This window comes from Mesoplodon mirus (genome assembly GCF_964341445.2).
Source record: "Mesoplodon mirus genome assembly, chromosome: 7".
NCBI lineage: Eukaryota > Metazoa > Chordata > Mammalia > Artiodactyla > Ziphiidae > Mesoplodon > Mesoplodon mirus.
Genome location: NC_138983.1, coordinates 116,021,685 through 116,035,020, shown reverse-complemented (window position 1 = coordinate 116,035,020; position 13,336 = coordinate 116,021,685). Strand labels below are relative to the sequence as shown.

The 13,336-nt window shown below is 36.1% G+C and overlaps 1 protein-coding gene across 2 annotated transcripts in view; it reads left to right on the top strand.

The window, feature by feature from the left end:
- ALKBH8 (alkB homolog 8, tRNA methyltransferase) overlaps positions 1–13,336 on the top strand; it is a gene marked incomplete at its 5' end in the record, with an annotated part of 63,760 nt that overhangs the window by 33,552 nt on the left and 16,872 nt on the right. For both annotated transcript variants that reach the window (XM_082626823.1, XM_082626824.1), the window contains one exon: positions 1,589–1,695. In XM_082626823.1, coding sequence (XP_082482949.1) covers positions 1,589–1,695 — 107 coding nt within the window. The remainder of the gene's footprint in view (positions 1–1,588; positions 1,696–13,336) is intronic.

The window sequence follows — 13,336 nt, the reverse complement described above, 5'->3', positions numbered from 1 at the left end:
TCATTCCTTTAAGCCACAACTGATCATCTCTAATAATGTAATTAATAAATACGCTATTATTTTTTCTTATGTGTGGACCTTAGTGTCTATTCAGAAAATTGAAGCCTATATATAATGGCTTAAAAATGGGCCACAGTGGGGTTTTTTCCCCTTTTCCTAACGTTTTATTATGAAAATTTTCATACTGAAAAGTTGATAGTATTATACAGTAAATCCCTATATACTCACCACCTGATGCTACAGTTAACATTTTAATATACTTGCTTTATTAAATATCTGTTCATCTAGCCACCCTCTGTCTGTCAGTCCATCTTCTTTTATTTATACATTTCAGGGAAGTTTCATTTCATGCTCAAAACTTCAGAATTTATCTACAGTGTTTATAAAATAGAATACTTTTGGAGTATGACTATTTGAAATTATATGTTATCATTTGGAACAGATAATTGTTTGGAAAATTAAATTTTATCATCTTACTTTATTTTCCATACTTAGATTGGAATGGCAGATGAGAAAGGGAAAAAAACAGCTTAGATCTGTATAATTTTGTATAGTTTACAAAGAACTTTCATGTTCATTATCTAATTTGATCCAATATTATTATTAATAATAGTAGGTAACAGTTACTGAATGCTTTCTTTGGTGCCAGGTACTGTGCTAAGTTTACCTTTAATGAAGGTACTATGCTAAATTATGTTCATCCTACTGATATTTGGTTGTCATATTTATTTTTCAGATGGATTGATTTGTTCACTTAAATATTTTTTAGCCCTGTCACACACCGTTTTTAAATTCACATTTGTTAGCTGCTGCTATGTTTAGACTGAAGTCATCAGTGTTTGGGTTCCTGAGCACAAAAACATTTTCTTGACTGTTGTACCTTTATATGTTGCTATTTATAATATTTGATCGTAATTTTGGAAGAATTGCTGAAAATCCTTCTGTGTTCTTTGTTTATCTCTTGTAAATCAGTCTCTAAAATACAAAATGTTGCATGACTTTAAAGACAAATGGATTATATGAGAATCTGCATCTAATAGTTACTTCCCCTTATATTATGAATTATTAATATTTCTATGAATAATAATAGTGTTTTTTGTATTTATGATGTGCCAGATACTGTAATTTATATCCACTTAACAATCCTGTAAGAGTTGAGGAAACTGGACACAGAAGGGTTAAATGACTTGTCCTGAGTCATATGGCCAGTAAATGAAAAAGCCAGGATATGAATGTTTCAGCTCCTAAGTCCTTGTGTTTGACCACTACCCTAGTGTTTTGCATAGTGTATGTATGCTCCTCAGACCATCTGCATCATAATTTCCTTAGGTGACTGTTAGAAGTGCAGATTCCTGAGCCTCATGATACATCTACTGAGTCTCTCTGTGGATTAAATATGTTTTTTAGTCATTCAGTTGATTCTTATGTACACTAAAGTTTGAGAACCTCTATGCTATGCCATCCTATAAGCATTACCATGTTTTAATCTCTATTAGCCTAGAAAGATAGCCAGAATCAATGAATCGTTCTTATTCTTGGAGTACATGACATTTTGGATTGATCTTTATGCTTTTGTCTTTACTTCAAGATTGTCATGGATTTTAAGCACCCAGATGGTGTCACAGTGCCCGTTATGCTGCCTTGTAGGAGTTTGCTGGTGATGACAGGAGAATCTAGATACCTTTGGACCCATGGGTATGTACTGAAATGACCTTGATGACAGGATACCTTTTGCTTTGTGGAAGTTCTCATTCTTTTCTTCCTGAGCCACCAGAACCATGCTCCAGGCTTGCACATTGAGGCTCCAGGCTTGCACATTGAGGCTTCTGGGTTTAAAATCCCAGGGACATCTATGGCTTTTTTAAAACTTTTTATTTTGAAAAAAATTCAAACTTAAAGAAAAGTTGTAAGCATAGTCTGGTGAATTCCCTTCATCTTTCACATAGATTTACCAATTGTGAATATTTTGCTGTGTGTTTTCTCTCTCACATGTTATCATTATTATTATTTTTGCTGAATCATTTGAGAGTAAGTTGCAGCCATCATGACTCTTTACCCTTACATGCTTCATTGCATATTTTTAAAGAGCAAGGACATTGTCTGTATCAGGGGTTGGCAAACAATGGCTTGTGAGTCAAATTCAGCCCTTATTTTTATAAAGCTCTTGAGCTAAAAATGGTTTTACGTTTTTAAGGGGTTGTAAAGAACAAAAACAAAAACAAAAAAGAATATGTGGTAGAGACTGTATGTGGCCCTCTGTGCCTAAAATATTTACTATCTGGCCCTGTTATAGAAAAAGTTTGCCAGCCCCTGTTTTATGAAACTGCAGTGTAAGCCTCAAATTCAGGAAATTCAACATTGTAAAATACTCTTATCATACTCTTATACAATCCATCGTGAAATTGTGCTAGTTGTACTTTATAGTATTGTCAAAGAAAAACCAGACCCCGACAGTAGTTAAAGCAGCAAAACCAGATTTTACTCAGGAACTATTGCAACAAGGGAAAAGAGACCTCAGTATAGGAGTGGGCTCAATTTCAATACAAAAAGGAGAAATGGAGTTTTATAGGCAAGGAGCCTGGGGTTGGGAATGGGGCAGTGTGAGTGGATAGAAAACTACTAAGAGGAAACATCAGTGGAAGGGAGAATTCTGGCTAAACCAACCATAGGATTCTTGCTGAAGGCAGGCCAGGGTGATCAGACATCACCTGGGGGAAAGATGCGGGTAAGGAATTTGGTCTGATATCAAGGAAGATCAGATATCGAGGGTGGGGGATTCAGGCTAAACTGACTTATCAGAATTCTTGCTAAAATGGGGCTAGATCTAGAACATACCCAAGGATAGGGCCTATTTGGGCTCAGAGGAACCTGACTAAAGTTTGGTCATGGAGAGAATCTGTCAGTACCTCTTGGTAAGTTTTCCCTCTGATCTAGGATTTGACCCATTAACCTGCATTACACTTAGTTGTCAATTCTCTTTAGTCTTCTTTAATTTGAAACAATTCCTCAACTCTTCTTTGTCTTTCATGACATTTATGCTTTTAAGAAGCCCAGTTGTTTTACAGAATGACCCTCAATTTGAGTTTGTTTGATTGAATCTAATCTGAAAGAAATGGGTTATTCACTTTTGGCAGGAATAAATCCTTAGCCTTTTGAGGTGGAAGCATCACACTGCTAAAATTTACATATATTGTCACTTAAAATACTTCTGAGCTCTGTACTTATTAATACTGCCCTGGTTGGAGATTTTAGCTGATACATTTTTATAAAAATTCAAGGAAGTGAACATGTAAATGAATTTGTAACCTGTCCTAAATGAGCCATAAAAACAGATGGCCTGATTTTGTGCACTGAGGATTAAATTTGCCTAATTTCTTTTTCACAGCCACTTAAAATATTTTTAACTTTCAGTAATTGAAAATGGTGATGTGATCTAGTGGTGTTTAAAGTATTCCTGTAATTTTGAGAATATTCACATATCTTTGGTTTTAGGTTCAAGGATTTTTACTATTGGTACCATTTAAACTTAAGAGTAATATCAGTACAACAAATACAAAATAAGAAATTACTTTCTATGGGCCTATGTTATGAAAATATTTTAATTTGTTCTGGGTAATAGTATAGATTAATTCTCCTAAACATCATCTTGATCAGATTATTTTCATGTTAAATGTTAAGAGTAGGATCTCTGGAAGATTGACTTGCAGGTTAATATTTATTTTTAAACCCTCCTCTAGAATCAAAAATTTTCTATAATAATTTCAGGGGAAAAAGAACCTTCAGTTTTTTTTTTTTTTTTTTTGCGGTACGCGGGCCTCTCACTGTTGTGGCCTCTCCCGTTGTGGAGCACAGGCTCCGGACGCGCAGGCTCAGCGGCCATGGCTCACGGGCCCAGCCGCTCTGCGGCATGTGGGATCTTCCTGGACCAGGGCACGAACCCGTGTCCCCTGCATTGGCAGGCGGACTCTCAACCACTGTGCCATCAGGGAAGCCCCTTCAGTATTATTTTTAAAGGCTTCCACTGATACCTGTTATCTGTAATGTGATTTGTGTGTGTGTGTGTGTGTGTGTGTGTGTGTGTGTTAAGAAGAGAGAGAGAAGGAGGGAGGGAAGGGAAGGGAAGGCACACAGAAATAGGAACAGAGACTGACCAAACAAATGGTATATCAACTATTGACGGGTTCCTTGGAAGCTGGATGGAAGGGAAGATAAATTGAAAAAGCACATTTAGTGCACTTAAAAATACATATAAACTATAGAAATAAACCTTGATTAAAAAAAAAAAATTATATATATATATATTTTTTTTTTTTTTGCGGTACGCGGGCCTCTCACTGCTGTGGCCTCTCCCATTGCAGAGCACAGGCTCCGGACGCGCAGGCTCAGCGGCCATGGCTCACAGGCCCAGCCGCTCCGCGGCATGCGGGATCCTCCCGGACCGGGCCACGAACCCGTGTCCCCTGCATCGGCAGGCAGACTCCCAACCACTGCGCCACCAGGGAAGCCCCCAAATACTTTTAATTTGATATATAGTTTACTATTCTAGCCAGCATGCCCTAAATCAAATATGGCAAACTGGCAACACATGGGTCAAATATAGCAGTCAGGCTGTTTGGCTGGTGTGGGAGTGGTCATTGTTGTGGCATTTTAAAAAATTGGTTACACGTGAAAATTAGGAGCTTTTACACAAGAATCTGAATTTTCAGCTTCTTTTGAAAATTGAGAAGATCTGAAACCACAGTATCTTTTGGCAGCAGTAGCTGAGACTATCAATGGCCTTCTATAGGTGAGACCTATACTTTCAGATTCTCTAGAGTTCCTACCACTTTCTGTGACTCCCTGAACTATGGATGAGTATCAGTTGTCGTTTATCACTGTGCTTGTACTGTTGTTTTTATCTAATAACAGAGTTAAGTGAAAATTAAATATTTCTTAAACTCATGTCTGTTTTAAAAGTGGGGAAAAAAGGTAGAATGAGCAGGAACGTGTGTTTTAAGAAAAATGGAAGAGAACACTTTGTTTTTTTAAATGAAGACAATTCCTATGTGTTTAGTGGCAAACAATATATTTCTAAACAGTTCTATCTGCTTCACTCATTTATGTTAGTTGACTAACCTTGGGTTGCATTAGTTCACGAGTTTGTGTGAGCTCTCCTTTTAAATTATTTTTGGAGCATTTTCTTTGTGCCAGGCATTGTCTAAAAGCTTTACATATATTAACTGATTTAACTCATACAGTCACAGTGGAAAGTTTTTTTCATGGTTTTGTCCCCATTTTTAAAGGAAATTGGAGCATAACTTGTACAAAGTTACAAAACCATTAAAGGGCAGACACAAGATCAGAAAGCCAGGGAGTCTGGCTTCAGGATCTGTGCTCTTAACCATACCGTTGTAGCTAAACTTGTTTGCTCCCTTTCATCTGAATTTATACAGTGCCTTGTAGCCTTCAGACTTTTGTCAACTCTTAATGCAATAAATTTCCTTTTCCTTTCCGTTCACTTGTTTTTAACATGTAGCTCAACTTTTATTTCCTTTATAATGTATAAAGCTTTTTCTGACTGCAGTAGCCTGAAATAATTTCTCTCTTAACTCCTAAAGACTGTATTGTCTCCTACTGGCTTGTGATATCTTTTCTATTATATTGAACTGTTATTTAAATCTATAAAAATGTTTTTATCTTTTTTTTTTTTTTTTTTTCTAGTACGCGGGCCTCTCACTGTTGTGGCCTCTCCCGTTTTGGAGCACAGGCTCCAGACGCGCAGGCTCAGCGGCTATGGCTCACGGGCCTAGCCGCTCCGCGGCATGTGGGATCTTCCCGGACCAGGGCACGAACCCGCGTCCCTTGCATCGGCAGGCAGACTCTCAACCACTGCACCACCAGGGAAGCCCTGTTTTTATCTTTTTATTTAATATTTTCCCAACTAGATTATAATTTAAGTGCAGGGGGAAAAAAAGATGTTCAGAGATATGTAAAGAATTAATTATTTTTAACATATGGATTACCTCTTCCTAAAAATCTGAGATTGGTACCCAAAGCAGTAAGTACTGCTTGACCTTTGCCTAAGATTTAACTCTAGGCAAGTGAAATAATTGACTTCAGAGAACCATTATAGAGAACTACTTAGTACCCAAGAGAGAATTGCTAATAAGAGTTTCAAGATATTCATTGTTCTAAAATATCTTGACTTTGTTCAACACCATATTTTTAATCATTTTCAGCTATTAGAGTAACAGTCATATAATTTCAGGCATTTTTTGCTTGCCTTTACTTCTAAAAAGTTGCTTTTAGCATGAGCTCTTTTAAAAGAGCCATTCTCACAACTCGTTTTATGAGACTGGCATTACCCTGACACCAAAATTTGTTAAGGACATTACAAGAAAATAAAATTACAGACCAGTATCTCTCAGAGATGATAAAAGTCCTTGACAAAATATTAGAAAATCCAATCCTGCAATATATAAAAAAGAAAACACATCAAGACTAAGTGGAGTTTATCCCAGGATTGCAAGATAGGGTTAACATTTGGAAACTGAACATTAAAAGAACAAAAGAGAAAAAATATATAATCATGTCATCTTGATTGATGCAGAAAATATATTTGACAGAATTCAGCATCCACTCATGATAAAAACTTGGCAAACTAGGATAAGAAGGAAACTTCTTCACTCTGATAAAGGGCATCAGTGAAAAACTCACAGGCAACATCATACTTAATGATAAAATATTGAATGCTTTTCCCTAAAATATTGAACATGGCAGGGATTTCTGCTCTCATCACTTCTATTTAATATTGTGTATTGGATGTCTTAGTATAATAATCCAAGAGAAAGAAGTGAAAATCATATGTATTTGAAAGGAAGAAGTAAAACTCTTTATGACTGTAGATGTAGAAAATCCTAGGAAATCTACAAAGTACTAGAATTAATAACTGAATATAGCATACGAGGTTGTAGCATACAGGTTCAATAATCAAAAATTAATTTTGGGCTTCCCTGGTGGCACAGTGGTTGAGAGTCCTCCTGCCGATGCAGGGGGACACGGGTTCGTGCCCCGGTCCGGGAAGATCCCACTTGCCGCGGAGCAGCTGGGCCCGTGAGCCATGGCCGCTGAGCCTGTGTGTCCGGAGCTGTGCTCTGCAACGGGAGAGGCCACAACAGTGAGAGGCCCGTGTACTGCAAAAAAAATAAATTAATTAATTTGGGGGGAAAGAAAATCCTTTTTAAAATAATATCAAGACCTTGTTACCAAAACAAACTTGGTTTCACTTGCCCACACGCAGCAAAAGCCAGTCTACTGACATCAGGTTGTGGGTGAAGGAAAGTGCAGCATTTATTGTTGGGCACTGTACAACAAATCCGGACAGCTAGTGCTCAAAAAGCCCAAACTCCTCAATGGGTTTCAGCAAAGTATTTTTAAAGACAAGGTGAGGGAGGGGCATCCCAGGGTATGTGATCAGCCTGTGCACAGTTCTCTGATTGGTTGATGTTGAAGTAACAGGGTGGTGTCACAGGGGTTAATATTATCAATCGTTAGGTGCCAGTAGGTCATGGGTGCTCATGGTCATCAAGTAGTTAATTTCTTTCATTTAGTAGGGGTTTTAGCATCTGTAAAACAATTCAGGAAATGTGCATCAGATACTATTATCTAGGTACTTCAGAGAGGAGCTAAAAGCAGAGGATATGGGGGAGGGATCTGTCTGGGGAAGGCCACATAAGGTCCTGCTCAGTTACAACCTGTAAAATACTTCTTTTCCAATACTCTGAATTAATTAGTTTCAAAAGTAAACAGTTTCAGAGGCTGTCAGCCTGGAAATTCTGATTTTTTAATTGAGATTTTATTTATATATAACACTGTTTAGTTTCAGATGTACAGCATACTGATTCTCTCTCTATATATATTGCAAAACGGGCAACACAATAAGTCTAGTTAACATCCACCACCACACAGTTACAAATTTTTTTTTCTTTTATTGGGAACTTTTATGATATACTCTCTTAGTAACTATCAAATATGCAATACAGTATTATTAACTATAGACACCATTACAGCACCTGGACTTATTTACTTTATTACGGGAAGTTTATACCTTTTGACCGCATTTACCATTTCACACACCTTCCCCCACCCCACTTCACCCCCACCCCACCCACCCCACAAACCACCTATCTGTTTTCTGTATCTATAAGTTTGTTTTATTTTTATTTTTGTTTTACATTCCACATGTAAGTGAGATCATATGATATTTGTCTGTCTTTCTCTGACTTATTTCACTTAGCATAATGCCCAGTTGTTTCCATGTCTTGGCTATTGTAAATAATGCTGCAATGAACATGGGGGGTACAGATATCTTTTTAAGTTAGTGTTTTTGTTTCCTTCAGATAAATACCCAGAAGTGGAATTGCTTTGTTTTATGGTAGTTATATATTAAAATTTTTTGAGGAATCTCCATACTGTTCCATAAGGGTTGCACCGATTTATATAACCACCAACAGTGTACAAGGATTGTCTTTTCTACACATCCTTGCCAACACTTGTTACTTTTGTCTTTTTGATAATAGCCATTCTTTTTTTTTCCCCAATTTTTTTAACATCTTTATTGGAGTATAATTGCTTTACATTGTTGTGTTAGTTGCTGCTGTATAACAAAGTGAGTCATCCCCATATCCCCTCCCTCTTGTGTCTCCCTCCCACCCTCCCTTTCCCACCCCTCTAGGTGGTCACAAAGCACGAGCTGATCTCCCTGTGCTATGCAGCTGCTTCCCACTAGCTATCTGTTTTACATTTGGTAGTGTATATATGTCAATGCCTTTCTCTCACTTAGTCTCAGCTTACCCTTCCCCCTCCCTGTGCCCTCAAGTCCATTCTCTGCATCAGCATCTTTATTCCTGTCCTGCCCCAAGGTTCTTCAAAACCATTTTTTTTTTTAGATTCTATATATATGTGTTAGCATATGGTATTTGTTTTTTTCTTTCTGAGTTACTTCACTCTGTATGACAGACTCTAGGTCCATCCACCTCACTACAAATAACTCAATTTTGTTTCTTTTTATGGCTGAGTAATATTCCATTGTATGTACATGCCACATCTTCTTTATCCATTCATCTGTCGATGGACACTTAGGTTGCTTCCATGTCCGGGCTGATAATAGCCATTCTGATAGGTCTAAGCTGATAATCTCATTGTGGCTTTGATTTGCACTTCACTGATTAGTGATGTTGAGCAACTTTTCATGTACCCATTAGCCATCTGTATGTTTTCTTTGGAAAAATATCTGTTCAGATCTTCTGCCTATTATTGAGTTCTTGATCTTTTTTTTTTTTGCAGTGGCACATAGATTGAACTGTAGTCAGTTGTTTTCTATTTTCCCTTTAATTTACACTAGAATTTTATAGATAATAAATTTTATCTTAACTTGATCATATTTTTATCATGTTTGCTTTTTTTAAAAAACTAGGTTTATCTTTTAGCCTTCCTACTAGTTTTATAAGTGGTTGATCTACTACCTTTACTGTATATTTGCCTTTACCAATGAGGTTTTTCCTTTCACAGTTTTTATATTTCTTATGGTCTTTTCTGCTTAGAAAAGTCCCTTTAGCCTTTCTTGCAAAGCTGCCCTGGTGATGCTTAACTCTTTTAGCTTTTGCTTGTCTGTAAAACTTTTGAACTCTCCTTCAAGTCTGAATGAAAGCTTTGCTGGGTAGGGTATTCTTGGTTGTAGATTTTTCCCTTTCATCATTTTAAATATATTGTGTCACTCCCTTCTGGCCTGCAGAGTTTCTGCTGAATAGTCAGCTTATAACCTTATGGGAGTTCCCTTGTATGTAACTTGTTGCTTTCCCCTTGCTGCTTTTAATATTCTCTGTTTATCATCATTTTTTACCATTTTAATTACAGTGTGTCTGGGTGTGGTCCTCTTTAGGTTGTTCCTGTTTGGGACTCTTTGTGCTTCCTGCACCTGGATGTCTGTTTCCTTTCCCAGGTTAGGGACGTTTTCAGCTCTTGTGTCTTCAAATATGTTCTCTGCCCCTTTCTGTCTCTCTTCTCCTTCTGGGGCCCCTATAGTGTGAATATTAGTGCAATTGATGTGTCTCAGAGGTCTCTTAAACTGTCCTCATTTCTTTTTATTCTTTTTTCTTTTTTCTGTTCAGCTTGAGTGATTTCCACTACTCTGTCTCCAGCTCGATAATCCATTTCTCTATATATCATCTAATCTACTGATGATTCTGTCTACTGTATTTTTTATTTCAGTGGTCGTATTCTTCAGCTCTGTTTGTTCCTTCTTTATATATTCTAACTCTTTGTTAAAAATTTCTAACTTCTCGCTCTGTTCATCCAATCTTCTCCTGAGTTCTTTGATGAACTTTACAATCACTACCTTGAACTCTCTGTTGGTTAGATTGCTTATCTCCACTTTACTTAGTTCTTCTTCTGGGATTTTTATCTTGTTCTTTCATTTGGAACATATTCCTCTGTCACCTCATTTTGCCTAATTTGCTGTTTTTATTTCTATGTATTTGTTGGGTTATATTTCTCAATCTCAGAGAAGTGGTCTTACCTAGGAAGTGTCCTATGGGGCCCAGCAGCACACTGCCCTCTGGACACCAGAGCTATATGCTCTAGGGGTTCCCTTTATGTGGACTGCTTGGGTCCTTAAGTTGTGGTGGGCAGACTACTGTGGTCTGTCTGGTAGACATGGTTTGTACTTCAATTATATGGTTGATCTTTTTCTTTTCTAGATGTGTAGTCAACATATCTGATTCTTGATAAAGCAGTATCAACAACTTCAGTATAAAATTATGCTTTTTAAAAATTTGCTGAGATCTTTCAGGCCTGGCACATTCCCTGTGAGTATGAAACCCACTTCTGTAGGCAGATAACCTTGCTAGAGTGGGTCAAGCAGAAAACTTGGCTTTAGAAGATTTAAGTCTCAGGAATAGATTTAACAAAAGATATACAACACATATACTCTAAAAATCACGAAACACTGGTAAGAAAAATTACAGACCAAAATAAATGAAGAAATAGAGATGACATAATCATGGGTAGGGAACTTAATATTGTTAAGGTATCAGTTATTCCCAAATTGATCTAATGATTTAGTGTAATTCCAGTCAGAATCTTAAAAGACTTATTTTGTAGAAATTGATAAGCAGATTCTAAAATTTACCAGGAAACGTGAGTGATTAAGAATAATCCAAACAATCTTGAATATAAGAACAATGTTGCAGGATTTATTCTACCTGATGTTTAAGATTTACTGTATATAAAGTTACCTAATCAAAAGAGTGTAATATTGTGTACAGATAGACAAATAGACCAGTGGGACAGAATATATTCATAGATATAGTGTCAGTTGATTTTTGACAAAGACGGCAACGCAATTCATTATGGAAAGGAAAATTTTCAACAGATGGTGCTGGGACAATCAGAGATCTATGTGGAAATAAAATGAGCCTTGATATACCTCATACCATTCACAAAAATTAATATGGGGTAGATCATAAATTTAAATGTAAAAACAAAAACTATGAGATGTCTAGAAGAAAATACAAGAGGATACTTTTGCATCTCTGGGGTAGGCAAAGTTTTTATTTTAGAAAGGTTTCAGAACACTGTAAAAAGAAGACAAAATAACTGCATCAAAATTTAAAAGTTCTGCTTATCAGAAGACAGCATTAAGAAAATGAAAAGCCAGGCTATACATGGGGGAAAAAATATCCACAATACATATATCTAACAAAAGACTGGTTATAAGATTTGAACAGATCCTTTACCAGAAGGATCTATGAATGGCTAAAAAGCACATGAAAAGAAACAATATCATTAGTCATCAGAGAAATACAAATTATAACTGTAATTTTATATCACTTGCTACTTGCTAAAATGGCTAATATTTAAAACTTAGACAATACCAAGTGTTGGTGAGAATGTCAAGCAGCCTGAAACTCTCATATGTTGCTGGTGGGAGTGTAAAATTATGTGCAACCATCTTGGAAAACTGGTAGTTTCTTACACTATGACCCACCAATTTCACTCTTAGGTATTTTCCCAAGAGTAATAAAAGTGTATATCTGAAAAAGATGTGTATAAGCTTTATTTGTAATAGTCCCAAACTAAGAATGCCAAATATCAATAAACAGGAGATTTTGGATAAATTATGGCATGTTCATATAATGAAATTTTACTCAGTGATTAAAGAAAAACAGTGAACTGCTGCAACACACAGCAACAAGGCTAAATCTCAAAATTATGTTCAATGGACAAAGCCAGATACAAAATAGTGCCAACTATATATGAAATTCAAGAGCAGGCAAAACTATACGGATAGAAATCAGAATAGTGGTTGCTTTGAGGCAGGGAAAGACTGACTGGAAAAGGGCACGAGGGAATTTCCTTGGGTAATTGTCTTGATTGGGATGGTGGATACATGGTTGTGTGCATTTGTCAGAATTCATTGAACTGTACACGTAAGATCTGTGCATTTCACTCTATAAATTTAACTTTGAAAAGGCCATATTTTCTTACTAAATGATTCCTTTTTCCCATTCAAAAATTTGATCTTACTTCCAAGATTTCCTTTAAACTTTCTTATAATCTACAATGGCTTGTACTTTTCTCTCTTTAGTTTTCAATCTTTGTTTTACTTATTTTATCTATGTTAATCATATACTTTTTTGTTCCATTATCTGTTGTTTTCTGATGTTGATGTCCTTGACTTGCAGCTAGATTTCACTTACTAAGAAAGATATATTAGAAATTCCAGTGATAATTATGCATTTGTCTATTTCTCCTTTTAGATTTTGTTTTCACTTTTTGCTTTATATATTTTGAGGCTGTGCTATTAGTTAGGTGCGTACAAATATATAGGGTTTTTACATAATATTTTTCTGTTGGATTGACCCTGCTATCATTATGAAATGTTCCTTTTTATCTCTATCAATACTTATTGCCTTAAAGTCTACTTTGTCTGATTAGTATAGCTATACCATTTTTCTTTTGGTTTTGCTAGGTATATGCAAAATATTTGTTTTTTGTATGTTGTATCTTTTTTTTCTATCATTTTTCAACCATTCTCTGTCCTTATTTATAAGGTGTGTATCTTGTAATCAGCATATAGTTGGATTTTTAAAAACATCCAATCTGAAATTCTTTGTTCTTTAACTGGATTTAAAGTCCTTTTACATTTAACATTACTGATAATTGGATTTAAATTTACTATCTATTTGTTTCCCCTTTGTCCCATCTGTTTCTTTTTTTTTCTTCCTCGGCATTGGTATTAATTAAGCATTTGTTATTGTTCTCTTTTTCCTCTTGCATAGTTTGTTAGCTGTAAATG